The sequence below is a fragment of the Corapipo altera genome, unplaced genomic scaffold, assembly GCF_003945725.1.
Source record: "Corapipo altera isolate COAL_440 unplaced genomic scaffold, ASM394572v1 268, whole genome shotgun sequence".
Taxonomy (NCBI): Eukaryota; Metazoa; Chordata; class Aves; order Passeriformes; family Pipridae; genus Corapipo; species Corapipo altera.
In genome coordinates this window covers 5531441-5547619 of record NW_020884901.1, presented here as the reverse complement: position 1 = coordinate 5547619, position 16179 = coordinate 5531441, and the positions used below count along the sequence as shown (strand labels likewise).

General features: G+C 49.6%; 1 protein-coding gene across 4 annotated transcripts; it reads right to left on the bottom strand.

Moving 5' to 3' along the window:
• Positions 1 to 1255: 1255 nt before the first annotated feature.
• CRAT (carnitine O-acetyltransferase) lies at positions 1256 to 16174 on the bottom strand. 4 transcript variants are annotated; one of them, XM_027649861.1, is made up of 15 exons: positions 16009 to 16025; positions 13715 to 13806; positions 12287 to 12553; positions 11729 to 11847; positions 9624 to 9677; positions 8556 to 8721; positions 7809 to 7983; positions 7273 to 7451; positions 6486 to 6586; positions 5913 to 6032; positions 5296 to 5418; positions 3833 to 3968; positions 3306 to 3368; positions 2648 to 2785; positions 1256 to 2142 (listed from the first exon to the last, which is right to left on the bottom strand). In XM_027649861.1, exons 2-15 carry the CDS (start codon positions 13742 to 13744, stop codon positions 1927 to 1929), a joined length of 1887 nt encoding a protein of 628 aa, XP_027505662.1. In that variant the 5' UTR covers positions 13745 to 13806; positions 16009 to 16025; the 3' UTR covers positions 1256 to 1926. The 4 variants fall into 4 exon arrangements, with proteins under 4 accessions (XP_027505662.1, XP_027505659.1, XP_027505661.1 ...); XM_027649858.1 differs by lacking the exon at positions 13715 to 13806 and having other exon boundaries at positions 16009 to 16174; XM_027649860.1 differs by lacking the exons at positions 13715 to 13806; positions 16009 to 16025 and adding an exon at positions 15607 to 15720.
• Positions 16175 to 16179: the final 5 nt, after the last annotated feature.

The window sequence follows — 16179 nt, the reverse complement described above, 5'->3', positions numbered from 1 at the left end:
CCATTCAGGATTCTCCTAAAAGATCAACTAAACCCATGTAGATGATGTAAAAGTGACAGTTTATACAATCACTGGCTGTGCAGGTGAGTTTCAGTTAAATTTTCTTCTTGAAGGTTTGTTTAAGTATAAGATAGAAGCTTTGAAATAACATCCTTTCAGGAAAAAAATGCCAAAGCATTGGCTTGTCTTTCGAGAAGGAAATTAGAATGAATTTTTTTTTCTTTAAAACAGCTTTAGTGCAAATTTCTTCATTTTTGTTCACCAAGGCACTTTGATCATGTCCCTTGCAATTATTTCCCTGTTAAAAAAACAGGCCCTCACACAATGCTTCTTGTCTATGATGATGTCCCAGCAGACATATCTTGAAGGGTGTGCAATTTAAATACAGAATTCCTGTTGCAGACACAGCACTAGAATTCCTTATTACCATACAGTTTCACTAAGTGAAAGTGTAGTCAGGAACTTGGATTCTGGCAGGATTGGTTGGAGGTAGTTCCTATGCTACCATTGTATGTTAATGTTTATATATCATCTTTTACTGTCTCAAGTTTGTCAGCTGAACATGAAAACATGATCATGAGATCATTCTCTTACAGAATAAAGCTGACACAAATTGGAGTAATATTTCAGTAAGAAATAACTCCCGAGAGTGGCAGGAAAGGTGCTGATACTGCAGAACAGTGGCTGCCACAGTGCACAAACATCTACAGTGTCCACGTGTTCCCAGCTTCCTGCTTTTCAAGATTTTCTGCCTTGTTAAAAGCAGAGTGTTGTGAAAGAAGGGTGATTCTGCAGCTGCTTTTCCTTTGGCCCTTTGCAGATTTTAATTCTGTGGGCCAGAAATGGAAGAATGTTTGGAGCTCCTGATCAGAAATGTCCTTATTTGTCCACAGCTCAGGCATAACAGTGTGCACAAAAAGGCTGTTTCTGAAAGCAAGGTATAAACATGTGAGTCCTGAAGGAGATGAGGCACGTGGCCTTATGGCTGGTAGGCAGAGTCAGCATCTTTTTCCTTTCTTCAGTTCCAAAGAAAGGTACAAAGCTTAGCAAGTATCCTGCTGAATGCATAGACAATCTCTTCTCATCTCTGCAGATGTGAAGCCAAAGCTGGCAAAACCTATGTGAGAGGAGTTTCATAGAAGCTTTGTGGGGGAAAAAGCTTTAGGCTGAGCTGGAAGATCAATGGCAGGACCACAGCAGCAAGCTTAACAAACAGCCCAGAGCAACAACAACAAAACCACCAATAAAAACTACCTTAGTTTACAGCGAGTCATGTTCTATTGTTAATAAGGTCAGTGCAACAGAAAGGAGATCCCAGCGTCCTAAAACAAGGGGAAGGGAATGTTCCTGTAAAGCAGATACTGGTTGGAGTGCCTGGGATTAGTAGTGCAGTGCACTCTAACAAGGCTGGATCTGCTCTGGCTTAACTTCTTTCTCCCCTTGCCAAAGTTCAGTGGTGAAGTTTTGCTGGAGCAGCAGAAAAACCTTCAGTCAAGTTTGAAAGATGCTCTTCGGAAGACTTAACAGTAGTTGCATCACACAATAAACATTCCCTGCTTTTCCTGGAGAACTACCTTCCTCACCAAATGGATTTAGATACTGGTAAGGTCTGTGCTTTCTGTATTCCTTTATAGTAAGTTTTGTAAAAATCATATTTGAGTCCTCTTTGAGGACAGGAAGGTGCACTTTGTATTGACGGGAGAGGACCAGTCAGTTCTACTTTGGCTTGAGACTGTTTCCTTTCACTACAGAGTCTGGTATCTGCGGGTGACTGTTGTGTAACCTCTTGATGAAAGCAAATGATAGAAGCCTTCCTAGGTTCCAGGGGCAGCTGTTCTCTCAATTATTGTCTGAGGAATTGGGAACTTCAGCGCATGAGGCATAGCCCCTTTAACTAGGGGGGGGGGTTTGCATCATGTTTGCCTCTTACAGTTTGGATTTGGGAGCAGCCTGGAGCAAGATCCTCATGTCTAGCAGTGCCTTCTCGAGATAATGTGCCATGCGGGCGGCGTTTGTGTCGGCACAGCTGTTGAAGGCTGAAATTGCAAAGTTGATGTGTTCTTCCATGGGGTTGTAACAGATTCCGTAGCCATCTGGAACCACGGGACCAAAACACATCACGCAGTCTGTCTTTGCTGGGACCTGTGGAGACAATGTGATTAAAACCTTCTGACCAGTCAGAGAGAAGGGAAACCATCAAATGCAAACAGCTCTGTCAGCAGGAAACTCATCTCATTAAAGTGCTCTAGAAGGGCCTCTGGTCAGCCCCACCTCCCACCACACTCATGTTGGATCCTACTGTTTAGCAGCAATGTGCTTCCAAAGGAGTGCTTCTCCCCAGGATAAAGTCACAAGTAAGAATCAGAGCACAGCAGATAAGATGAAGCTGTCCTGGCAGCTGGCTTCATTGATCTCACTTGCATTTAGACACTAAACACTTCTGGTGATCCTGGCTTTGGTTAGGTTAGTTTTTACAAGGCTGTGAGGGACTGTGGCAGCTGTAAGGTCAGATCTGCACCTTTATGGGATTGGCAGCTGGCTTAAAAATTCCTGACCCCAAATGAAGATTAGTTTATAATAGAAAGGAACGAAAGAAACATGGAGAAGAAAAGCATGAAAAGAAGCAGAGAAAGCACTTTTGTCCTACCTGGCTGGTTGAGAGATTGAAGTGCATTGCAACAGCATAGGCTGTGTCCATGAACAGCTCTGGCATGCTCACGAGATCCTCAATAGCCTGGAGCTTCAGGCCAAGGAGGTGCCGGTCTATGGCATTGCCCCGTATGGCCTGGAAGGAAGGAAGGGCAGATGAAAGCCAGTCCAGCAGGCCAGTGAGCAAAACTATCCATTTTTTTGGGACAAAGAAAAGAACACTTCTAAAAATCTCTACATCTTGGAAGTTAGAAGGAAACTAGATCTTGCCTTTAGGAACAATAGTCATTCTTAATTGTATGGACTGTGAAATTAAACACAGCAGTGGAATCAACCTTACAGTTCCTGCCCATGGATTCCCTCTGGTTTAAGGGGTCCGTGTGCAACTTTGGCATTTATGAGCAGCAATGATGGTAAGAACTGAAGCTATTGTAATATGTGATCCTCTCCTTTAGGTCAGTCACAAGGGACACTTAACCCACTAGCTAGAGAGAAAGGATTCACTCTGTGGCCTCAGAGCACTGTCAGATCAGAGTTAGACCTTTGCAACAGCCATATTGCTGTGTCAGCAGTGAAAGCTTTTAAGGTCTTTTCTTTCCCCAGAACCATCATTTGCTGGGTAAAACCCCAAGTCTGGCTGCACAGAGGACACTCACCATGTCTGTGTATTCCCTGTGGGCCTTTGTGGCTCTCCTCAGCAGGTCTGCTTTCTCCTGGTCCTGAGAACACACAGATGTAATTTTTTTTCAAGAATGGAAAACCTCACTTTGGCTGTTCCTCTAGGATGGAGGGCATTTCTGTCTTGGGTGTCTGTACAAAACTAACTTTTATATTTACTAGATTTAATTTTTACATTGTTTTGTTTTGCTGTGTTTGTTCATTCTGAATGGAGTTCATCCATCAGTAGCAGAACTTAGTCTGAGTAGCCAAACAGACTTTTAGAAGGGACTTTTTGGTGGGATTAGAAACATCCATGTGTTGTTTCCCAGGCTTTCAGCACATGTAGAAGAAAAGCCAAATGAAACCCACGGTTTTATATTTGTAAATACGTATTTCAAGCTACGTTTTGGCTCAATTTCGTAACGGGTGCAGCTCCGCTCAGCTGAAACCAGCTGACACAGGGTTAGCCAAGTAAGCAGCTTTTATTTTTAGGAGCGGAGTCCTCTCACTCCAAGTTCCTCACCGATTTGTCAGGGCTGTCCATGGATTGCACAAACTTGAGGGAGTCCACGGAGGTGGAGCGGATGGTGTCGGTGCGGCCCAGGCGGAACATCCTCAGCGACGCGCTCTCGTACGTGGCACAGGCGTGGCCGTACATCCTGCACGTGGAGGGGACAGTCACAGCAGTGAGCCTGTGTCATGGTTTGAGATAGCCCAAAATCCAGTTCCCTAGCTCCATCCCCCCTCCCACATCTCAACCTAATGTGAGATGGGTTTTTTTCCACACAAAACACAACCAGACTCAAAGTGGGGGAAAGGGAATATATTACAATGACTGTACAAATATCCTAATACATTATACACAAAACCACAGCTATCTCTACTATGACATATAGTATTTACAATGGATCAGATCTCTTCTCCCCTCCAAATAAAAGTCCAGGAGGGAAAGAAGGACAGATCCCTTCCAGTCTCAAAGCAGGAATCTCGTCTAAGGCAGCAGGTCTCCTCATCTCATGCATGCAGCAGTAACTGGATTGTTGTAGCTGGATCTCTGTTCAATACACACAAGGGGGTCTCCAAGCCCCTCGGCTCTCCTTCGGTCCAAGCGAAGGCCTCACCTGTGGGCTGCCAGCAGGGACCAGACTCGTGTCACCACAGGTATATCACGAAATGCAGGGGCATCTTCGTGAAAGTCCCTTCCTCAGGGGATTCAAATTCCCCTTTGCAGAGCTCCGTGCTCTGTCTCAAGGCAGCGGGTGGGGGGCGAAGCCCTCTTCCACATTCCTCTCCATCCCAGTCCAGCTTCCCAGGACACTCTGAGCTTCTCAGCTCCTCTCTGCAAGTGCTGTAGCACTCCAAGGCTCTTTCAAGTAAGAGTCCATCATCTTCCTCCTTCCAGGAGGTCTCAAAGGAGTTTGGGGGGTCTAATATCAGTTCTTACCCCCAGAACTCCGTAGCTCTGCTGCTAGCTTCTGCTGCTTCCTCCAGTTCAGTTCTTATCTGTCCTGGCTCTTAGCCAGAGTCTCTGGACACTGCTGCCACTTCTGCTCTGTCTCTGCTCACTCGAGATGGAAAACATCTCCCAGCTCACAGCTACAGACACATAGTCCAGCTTAACACTGTTCCAAGTCTCTGCAGCCCCCAACTGGGGCTGGGGGGCCCCAGAGGCCCCGAGGGGCTCCAGGCCCCTTTCCTCGTGGCTCCTACAACAACATGGCTACTCTTCTACCAACCAAACTACAACTCTTCCGGTGCTTGTGATATGTTTACATTTCTGCAGGAGCGCTCATTGGACAGAACTTCAAAACTTCCAGGGGTTTCCACCCCTGGGGGTTACCACTTTTCTTAGCCTCTGGGGGGAAAACAAGGTTCAAACCACTACAGCCTGCCCTGGGGGAAAGGCCCTGCAGAGGCTTCTCTGTGCCACCTTTATCAAGCTCATGTGTTTGAGGAGGTTGAGGAATTCCCTGCTGGTGCTCTTACCTGTAGTATGCCAGCTGCAAGGCCAGCTGGATAAAAGCATCAGGGCTTATCTTCTCTGACTTGGGGAAGCCTTTCCCGAAGTGATGAAAGACCATGACTTTGATATCCAGGTCTTCGACCATTCTGCAAGGAAAGAAAAAGTGTTTCTTTGCCTGTTGCTTGTTCTTGTAACACAGAGGAGTGGATTTGCTTTCACAAGGCTCAGAGGGAACAGGCCATGTCCTATGCAGGGACAGAGAGCTCCACCACACACAGATTTCTTTGGCCAGCACCACAGAGGTAAGATTTTTTTGGCCACTGCTGAAAATCTTCACCAGCTCAGATGGGCTTGTGTGTGTTTATGCTCCAGTATTCCCAGTTGGATCCAGTAAAGTCTTGCTCATTCTTAGCAAATGGGATGGATCAGTAACTACCCCTTTCCAGCACCTTTGACTTTATTCCTGGCAGGTGGCTTTAGTACTTTTCAGCTCAATTCAGTGCTGTTGACCCCAGAATCCCCTGGGAATGCTCCCTGGCTGCAGCAGGGAAAGCCTCATTTAAACCACTGACATGCTCCAAAGGGGGACATGAATTACTCCCCCAGTCACTCACTGACCTCTCCACTGCTTCATACTCACATGTTGAGGTTTTGCTTTGCATTCTCTATGTCATTCTTGATTTCTGGGGTGATGTTAAACCGCAGCTTTTTGGGCATTGGCAGAGGAACCGTTGGTGATCTGGCCTTCTCGGGTTTCTTCCTGCACAGAGAAATGGTTCTGTTTGATCAGACCTTTGACATAAAGCTCAGCTTGAACACCAGAGCCTGAATAGAAATGCACAGGAGATTCTCCCTAACACCTTGTGACACTGGTTACATTCTGAAAAATTCTTCACAGCGCCAATATGGTGTTTTACAAAGGGTGTGAATGAAATGTCTTCTGTGCCTTCTGCCCAAAAGAAGAAACAAACACCTCTCTCTCCCTGGCTCAAGGTAGTGCAATTCCCCAAGAGTGGAAGCAGTACTACCAGAGTAGCTTGGCCACTCAGGTCTCCTCATGGATACAAGAACTGCAATACCTAATTAGCATCCCACCACCCTTCCTCCAGAACAGATTCCTGGGGATTGAGCTGTGAAGAGGCATGTTCCTGGGGAGCAGGTGGTTTAGAAACTGTTCCCAACAGTGAGGAAGAGCAGGGGAGGCAGGACTCACGTGAACTCCACGACATGATCCAGAAGAGCAACGATGGGAGGACCTTCAGAGGGAGCATGTTCATACACGAGACCACAGGAGCCATCTTCAGCAATGATGAACTGGGAGAGAAGCACAACAGGAATTAGCTGCAACTTCTAAACTTTATCCCATCAGTGAAGAGTTCCATATAGGAACAAAACAGTTGAAAACATTATGAACAGTTCAGCAAGTACAAGAAGAATCTTCTAAAGCATCATTGCTACAATCCACAAGCCAGGATATACCAACTAATGAAGGAAAAGCTCCAATAGCAGCTGCTGTTGAAGGCTCTTGACAAGACTGAATGGAGAAAAGATCAGAGGGATGCTGTGGGATGGTAGCTTATGTTTGAGAAAACAAAACAAAACGCCACTGGGCAGCTCCTGGCAGAACCAGGAAAAGTGACAAGCCTGGAGGAGATCCAAGGAACAGACCTCCCATCGTTTGGGCTGCCTCTGAGCAGACAAGGAATTGTTCACCGCAGGCAGAAAATTGATTTATAAGGAACACAAAGACCTGCTGCACTGAGTAAGCGTGGGCAGAGGCAGTAGAAGAAACAAATCCCTGAGGCAGCAGAGCGCTGGTGACTGCAAGGGGAACCACAGGATCTCGCGCTGTCAGCCACCACACCTCGTCTGCCTTATTTTTCCACCCTCTTGACAGGAGGAAAACTCGCCTGCACGAGGGATTTCTTGGACCTTTGTAGTCTCAGGAGAAAACATCTGCAGACCCAGAGCTGCAGCACCTTTGGAGCACCAGCACTTACCTGCAGGGTCTTGTCGAACCAGCGGTTGCCGCTGTTCCAGCAGCTGCCGCCGCCGTGCAGCATCTGCGCGGCCACGCGGCTGTTGTAGATGTCCTCGGACACCCGGGGCATGGGGGCATCGAGGCACACGGTGCAGATGCTCTTCTCAATGGCACGCACAGACTCCTTGTTGGTCTTGTCTGGGAGAGAAAGGAACCACCAGTAAGGAAGGGGAGTTGAAAACCTTGTTGAAAGAGCAGGTTTGGAGGACCCGGTGTTGGAATCCACTGGGGGTGTACACAGCTATTACAGGTGTGAACATGCTGCATTCACCCTCCTTTTTTCACATTGTTTACATGTGCAAGGCAACAAACTCTGGGATTTCAGGTCTAACAAACCAAGCTTCAGACCTTGCATTGATTGCCCTTGGAGGTAAAAACCTCACGTTGCCTGTCCAGAACAAGCTTCCAAATTTCTGAGCAGAGCACAGTGGTGAGGTTGGCAGGTCAAGGATCTGCAGTGTTTGTTAGCACTTGTGTGTTAGGGGCTCTACAGACCTTTCAGGAGGTTGTTGTAGGCTTTTGCCCAGCTGTTTCGGTGGTTGGTGGTGAGGATCCCAATAGGTTCTTTGTTTGTTTGGAGGGAGGTGTTCCATATCTTCTCCAGCTGGATGAAGAGCTGCTCGGCAGTCAGGGGAGATCCATCACTGTTGTAAACATCCAGCTCAAAGAACTGGATGGTGAGAAGAGTGGACAAGGACAGAGGGAATGAGAGAAGCTTGTTATTGTCCAGACCCAAAAAACAGGCAACAGCTACTTTGAGAAGGTAAGACCTGACCTAAGAACTCAGCTTTAAGCAGAACTTTGAAGGATATTCAGAACTGAGAAACCCAAGTCCAGCTTCCCTTGCAGGGCATAAATACAGTCCTGGTTTTAAGAAGCTCAGAAACCATGGTAATGAGAACCAAAACACATGAGGAATTCCTGTTTCTGAGACCAAGCTGTGGTGGGAGGGTTTGTTATCCAATTTCCACTTGCAGTTTCCAATTCCAGGCATAATCTCTAGGCTTTGAGAGATGGGAATTTCAGGGACAAGAAACAGAAGAAGAGAGCATTTTTTTCGCCTCACAGTCTGTTGCTCACACATGGCAATGCCAGCTGTTGGCCTTGCTGGCCAAAGAGGATAAAGTGAGCAGGAATGACTCACAGGTGAGGCAAACCTTGTGGGCAGACCCTTTCTCTTGTTCCCTTTCTGGATCACAGCCAGCTGAAAGGGACACTTTGAAAGCTCAGGAGCTGCCATACCTGGAAGTTGTGAACCACTGTGATGTGCCTGGACTGCTTGTTGCCCTTGGCATAGTTGACAATGGAGTCCCGCTTGGGCCCGGGAATGCGGCAGGAGGAGAGGATCTGGTAGTACTGGTTCATGCAGAGGGGCTTCCCACCCATGTACTCCACTGGAAGGGTCTCACTGCAGACACAGCAAGGTAAGGAGGGAGGGAGAGAGAAAACAGATCAGTGTGAGCAGGGTGTGCTCCCCACACAGGGCACAGGCTCAGCTCTGCTGCTGCTGTCACTCCAGCAAGACCTAAAGGTGCTGGTGGGATAAAAAAAGGGGCTGTGCTTCCCCATTCCTACCAGGAGCTTTTCTAATAGGGGCTACAAAAAATGTCTGTTTGCTGGCCTTCAATTTGGGAAGAAAAAAGCACCGCCCTCTCTGTGACACCAGAGAAATCTCTGTACCTACTCCATGGCTGTAGTTTTGAGTGACAAGTGTCTGATGTGCTGATATGACATTAACTAGGCTGGGTTCAATCACTCACTTTATCAGCCATATTCCAACTACCCTTTTCACAGCTAGCCCTGAACCTTGTTTGACTGTTGGTGCTGGTAAACGTATTTTTGGACCATAAATATGACATGTTCAGCAGAGATTTGCTGGTGACTAAAGAAAAAGGGTAAGGGAGGCACAAATTTCTCTAGAGCTCATCCTGTCTGGCCGGGAGATGAGAAACACCAGGAACCCAAAATGAGAGAAACAGATTCCTGCTGCCTGAGCTGTAGCTTGTCCTGTGAGCAAACAGAAGCACGAAGCTCCACAGGACTGGCAGTCGGGCTCACTCCCTCCAAGCACGTTCGTGTGCCAATGAAAGCATTAAGGTAAACAAAGAACATGAAGAAAGAAAAGTAAGTTTGCTTTCTTTCCAGCAGTAGTGACTGTGGCAGTGAGCAGTGCTGGGGATTACAATATCTCTTTTCAAATATGCGCTGTCTTCTCTTGCCTTTCTATTTGGAAGGGAGATTTATGGACGAGGCTCAGCCTCTCTATGACAGGAAGGAATGTGTGAGAAGTCTGGAGGGTCAATAACTCACTTGTCAATCATGGACTTGAAATCCAGGACGCCCTCAATCAGCTTGGCGGCAAACCTGGAAAAATATCAAATGTAACAATCTGAGATTCAAGCACAGACCATCTGGGGCTGAGGGATGAGCAGAGGAGGATTAGCAGAGCTGCTCTCTGCTCCTTAGAAAGCTCAGCCTTTCTGCCAAGCCCCTGTTGTGCCCATCTCTGGTTCACTGATACAACCACTCTGGGCTGTGATTTGAGATACCTGGGTAGTCCTCCCACGTGGCACTTTTTTATGTATCTTACTGTATAACCAAGGAATGCTGGACAACTTAGAAGAAAGCAGGATTCAGTCCAGATGACCCTCTAACAGCAGCATTTGTTACTGATCTGTGAGGATTTTATCACGTCCAAGTTCTGAATCTCAGCATTAAAACAGCACCAAGAGAAGGGGATTTCTGCCCTTTCCTGACCAGAGGCCACCTTGAAGTGTCAAGCCAAATCACAGAAGTTTCTCCCTGCATCCAAGACTCATCACTGCTGACTGAATTCCTACCCACTGAACATCCTGCTGCTCATGCAACCCTGAAGAACCTTCCTCTGGCACTGAGGGCTCTGAAACAAAGGCAGAGGTGCTGCATGTGGACACTGAGGTGTTGTGTTTACCAGGATCACGTGAACACTGCCAGTGCCAGCAGGGCTGTGACAAGATTAGCCTTCTCTGACCTGGGAGCTCCCACCAATCCGTGAGGGAAAGGAGGTAGGGGGTCACTGGGACAAGAGGTTGTGGTCAGGTGGTGCCAGCATTTGGCATTTGCAGGCTGTGTCCTCTCAGATGGCTCAGCCCGCCCAGCCCTAGGAAAGACCAAAGGACACAACTCCAAGAACTTAAGGGCTGTTAAACGAGACATCCTGCAAAATAGTTTACAGTGAAAATTTCACAGCCTAATTGTAAAACCTGAGGGAAACACCAGTGAGAGAGCCTATGTTCCTTTTCTGAGATTGAACAGCCTGGGAGCAGAGTTTGGGCTCGAGGAGAAGTTGGTTGACTCATTTTCAGACAGCAGTGTTACCAGATTAAGGAGTGGAGAACCACCACTTTCTAAATTTGCCTTTTGGTTTCTGAAGCTTTAGTCTGAAGTTGCACTTCTTTGTACAACTTCTTTGTACAGCCACAAACTACCCAAACACACGTTTAGACTGTAGTTTTACAGGGGAGCCCAGATTCTTATGCAGCTTCTCAATTCCACTAGTTGGGGCACTGGCAGTTCTCCAGATCTTACATGCTATTTGGAACAACTTAAGAAGCAATAACATGGCAGAGCTTTCAAAGATGTTTGTGTGCTCTTGCACTGTCACAAGGTTTATCCTCTGCACTTCTGCTCAGGTGTATCACGGGGGTGGGAGGGAGGATTTGTTCCTCACTGATCCCCTGGCTGTTACTTTTGATCTCCAGGGCAGTGCTGACTGATAACTGTGGCAAAGGTAACTGTGTAAAGGTCAGTGCTAAAGTTTGGAAAGGTGAATTCAACACACTCATAGCAGTGGTTAAAAATTAAAGGGAGGCCACAAGGAAGAGAGGGCATGGCAAGGTCTGATTGCAAGGAAAGGCTTGGAGAAGCTGGTCACTGTGAAGTTTTCCAAACCATAAATCACAAGTGAAACAACATAACAGGGCTCCCTCATCCCTATAAACCAGAAAACTCCAGAGGCATTCCTGGATAATCTCCCTTACATGCCTGGGCTACTTTTTAGGGCTCCTTTAAACGCACACACAATCTTAGTGGTTCAGATACATCCTCACAATGCCTCCAGCCAGTGATTTGACCATCTTGCAATGAAGATCTGTGCCAGAGCAAAGACTTGAACGTAGGTGTTTAGTCCTGTTTAATACCTGAACCACCGGACTCTTTGGTTTTCTCCCATAATTAAATATTTAGCCTGGTGCAACCAGGAGTTTCCTTACAGCCTGGCAGCCTTGCCCTTGGAGTCCTCTTGCACAGCACAGACAGCTCAGACTTGGGCACCACGTGATAATTACTTTCCCAATCAGCCTGAACACCCTCATCCTTGTCCAGTACAGAAAGCTTATCCCACCTGTAACCTAAGGGAAAGGAGAAAAGGACTTTACCTGAGCTGACCCTGTCGATCCAGAAAATCCTGCTTGGGTAAAACCACACCTGGGCTGGAGTGGACCACAACTGGCAGGCGATATTCCAGGTAAGCTGTCTTCAGCCACCAGTCTGAGAGCTGGGATGGAGAAAGGTAACATGCAGGGATGAGCTGCTGTTTGACCTGAGCCTGGCTCACAGGTCTCAGCACCCTGCCCCACACTTTACAAACTGAGGTCTCTGCTTTGCAGGTGGGAAGGGGAGAGAGCGATTTGAGCAAGGCAGGAGGGGTTCTTAGTGCAGGGCTCTAGTAAAGGGTTTCCTTCAGTTTCTTGGGGCAGCTGCATGATGCTGACAGAGCCTTCAGCAGCCACAGGCAGGGCCAGCAACTCCCTGTCCTGCCATAAACCTCTCTGCTCACCCAAGTCGTGCTGAGGAGCTCAGGGAGGTCAGCAACAAACTGGTCACGAAGGTGATGCCATTAAAACACAGGTGCCAGTGACCCAGCCAGGACATGGGAGAGGTGCCCATCAGCCCTCCACCCTCCCTCCCCAGAGCTGGGGACAGTCCCAACCTACCCAGTTCTCTGTTTTCTTGGCTCTTCTCTCCAGGCCCTTCTGCAGCCTCTCCCCGACGCCTCCCGGCTTGCGGAACTCGGCCACCAGCTCCTGCGTGTGGTTCAGCTCCTCCTGGCTCACGATGGGCTGCAGGGTCAGCAGGTACCTGTCCAGGGTCTGCTGGAGTGGTGGCACGGGCAGGGGGGGCAGTGCTTCCTGGTGGAGCTGGATTCTGCCCAGGATCTTGCCTAGAGATGCTGTCGGCTTCAGCAGGCCACAGGGCCTGGCCTGCAAAGCACAGAGCAAGTGTCGAGACAAAACTTCCCCCTGGTGTGCACGAGCCAGCAAATAACCTGGATCTGGGAATCTCCATCCCAGCCTCTCCACAGGCATTCAGGTGTCCCAGCCTGGGAGCAGAGCACGGCTGTTTGCTGGAGAGGGTGCAGGGCACCCAGGAGAGCTGCAAAAGAGGAACTCCATCTCCCAAGACTCCGATTCTCAGCTCCTCTGAGAAAATGCTGCTGGGATAATCTCCCACACTGGGCACCTTCCAGCTGAGAGTCTCCACGTATTTGACAAAGTCAAACCCTTCCATCCCACTGTAAGTGGGAAGAAAGTTGTGAAAGAAATAATCATCTTATGAACTGTCAGAAACTTTCAGAGTTTCTTACAACAGCAGAAGGCTAAAAAGTTAAACAGAACCCTCATGCCAAACCAAACTACCCTTTTGGCTCTGAGGAGGCAGAATTTAGCTAAGTTTGGGGCAGGATTAAAATGCCTCTTCTCTGACTGTACAGGAAATTGTGGGTGATGCCAACAGGCTCCTGGGGTCCAAGTGGGTCGTGTGGGAGCAGAAGCCTCAGAAAGCACCAACCATTTCCCTGGGCAGAGAAACGAAACAGAGCAAACCCAAGTGCTAACTGGGAAATGAAACAGAGCAAACCCAAGTGCTAACCGGGAAATGAACCTGCCCGTTTTCCCCCAAAGGAATAACAACATCCTCTTGAGTGAACAGGAGGAACATCCTTCAGCTTGAAGATGTTTAAATTGTACTCTAAAGGTTTCCAGTTCCCTCTGCATCTTTCTCTCCATTGGATCTACTGAATCAGACACTCCTGCAGGACTCTGGACTTTGCATTGTCAGTGTACTGAGGATGCAAAGCCAGAGAGAACAATCCCTTTCATTTTCAAAACCATGAAAATAGCTGTCCCCACACCTCCTCCCAGCAGTTAAGCACAGAGAAGAAAGAAAGATCTAAATCTGCAAGGTGACAAAGTCCCCAGGGAAAATGCCCTGTGCTCTTTGTGGGACCTGGCAAGAGCTGTGAGACCACGGTTTGGAGAAGGAAGGAGAAAAACAAGAGAAGGAGGAATTACTGAGGCAGGAGAGAAGAGCAGGGCTGGGAAGGAACGAAGGGTGTTAATCACGGAAGTGTGGGCATACTGTACCTTCTCTGCTTGCTCCTGCTTCCTATCCATGGCTGGGAGGACAGAAAAGACCGTAAACCTCTCCCTCGGCCTGTCTGGGTCTCCTCTTCCACCTGACAATGTGCTGCCCGTGCAGGGCGTCACCTTATTAGCCAAGTGCCACATGACTGCTCCGATCAGAGAGCTCAGGGGCTGGCACAGCCCCGGGAAGCGACGGGAATAATCAAACCAAGGTTGCGACAACTGCCCCAGAGGTGCCTCTCTGGGCAGCTCTGGCAGACACTGCCTGGCAGTGCTGATCAATAACTGTGGGCAGAGTCTCTCTGATCAACAGCTCTCGGCTCCAGCCACGGCAGAAGTGACAGCACCGGGAATGTTGTTCCCTCAGCCTCTGCATGGATGGTGAAACTACTGCAGCTGTTATGAGAGGTCTCTCCCACGAGGAGAGACCCTGGTTTATGTCCTGGAAGGAGGTGGCACCGTGAGCTGGCACTGGAAGGGAAAAGCTGCAGGGAGCCCTTCTGTGGGGGGTGGGCAATTCAGTCCTTTTAGTCAGGCAAAGGTGGCCAGAGGGTGTCAGGTGAGGACAGTGACCCAGCCTCACTGGTGGTAGTGTAGGTAGTTGGAGATGGGGGCAAATTCAGTTTGGGGCTAAAGGAAGTATCTTAACTGCCCTCACTCCCTATGCATGTGTGGGCATTATTGCAAGCTGAGACTCTGGGGAGTTTCTGGCTTGTCAACCTTTAAAAAAAAATACCCCAAAACCCAAAACCTATCTCCACAGCAGGGCAATGAGAGACTCATGCAGCCACAAGGACTATCAGCCCCTCCTTCCTGTCTGTCTAATGAACTGAGGGGCTGACAAGCACAGTCTGCAGAGCTCAGCTCAAGAATGATGATTGCAAACAAACACTTTCAGATTTTCCCCTGGGGTAACAATGAAAATCCCAAATCAAACTAACTGAAGCCACTGCATGTTAAAACGTGGAATGCATTTGCATCTTCCCTCTTTTATGTCCCCTGCTTGTTCAGTCTGGAGTTAAACTCCAAAGAGTTTGGTGGGAGGAGGAACAGCATCAGAGCTGAGCAGCTGGCAGGAAACAGAACAGCCCACCTCCCCCCACGAGCACCAGGAAAACGAACACCAGTGGAGCAGGGTGTGCAGACAGGGCCAGGCTGTGGGCTGGCATCGCTCCCCAGCCATATCCAAGCATGACAGATGACCTTTGCCAGAGCCTGCAAAGCTAGTGGGAAAGGAAATCCACCTGCAGCCAGGGGCTGGGGGGCAGGAAGAATTTCACAGCAGTGTCTGATTCTCAGCACGGCCACAGCATTTGAGTGTCAGATGTCAGAGGTTTGTCTTTGTCTTTTATTTTTAAATAAGAAGCTGGAGACTCCCTCAAGCCCAGAGACAACCAGCCCTGCCTGGGCCCTCAGTAACTCCGGGAGTGGATCCATCCTGTAGCTGCTCTCCTGCTGCTCTGCCTCCTCCTCCCGGGACCTGACAGGGTTTGCAATGAGCAGTTCCCAAGCCCGGCCCCTTCGTGCTGTCCAGCCCCAACGGGACACCTCATTACAGAAAAGACAAGGAGCTACTGGATGGGGTCCAGCAGGGGCCGCAAATACGATTAAGGGACTGGAGCATCTCTTTTATGAGGAGAGGCTGGGAGAGCTGGGCCTGTTTAGTCGGGAGAAGGGAAGGCTGAGAGGGGATCTCACTAATCATCCTCATGCAAGGGAATGGTGCCAGACTTTTTCCATGGTGCCCAGCAAGAGGACGAGGAGCAATGGCCATAAACTAAAACACAAGGAGTTTCACACCAACGTGAGGAAGAACTTCTTTCCGGAGAGCACTGGAACAGGTGCCCAGGGAGGGCGTGGAGTCTCCCTCTCCAGTGACATTCCAAACCCACCTGGACCCGTTCCGGTGTCACTCGCTCCAGGTGACCCTGTCTGGGGATCTCCAGAGGTCCCTTCCAACTCTGACTACCCCGTGATCCCGTGATTTCCATCCCGGACAGCCCAACCGCTCACGCTGCCGCCGGGCACGGGGAGGAACCGACCGCACCGGGGGGACTGACCCGGGCAGCGCCCCTGCCCCGCACCGGGGGGGCTGCGGGAGCTGGGACCGACCCTCCCACTCTGCTCACACCGCGGGACACCCGCCCTACGGCCCTGATCGGGGACTCACCCGCGCCTGTGCCCCGGGCTGGGGCCCGGGGCCACCGCTTGCCCTGGGAAAGGCCCCGCACGGACCCGGCTGCCACCTCCCGCCCCGGCTGCAACCCAAGCCGCCTCTCCCGTGCCGCCCTTACCGCAGCCCTGGCCACCAAGGCGAGCATGGCCCCGCGCCCCAGGCCCCCGTCCCACCGCAAGGACACCGCGGCTGCCCCGGCACCGCCGCCCCGCTCCGCCGCCGCGGGGCGGGGCCGCCCCAACGCCATCTTGGAGCGGGGCGAAGCCTGCGCCGCCATCTTGGAGAAGGG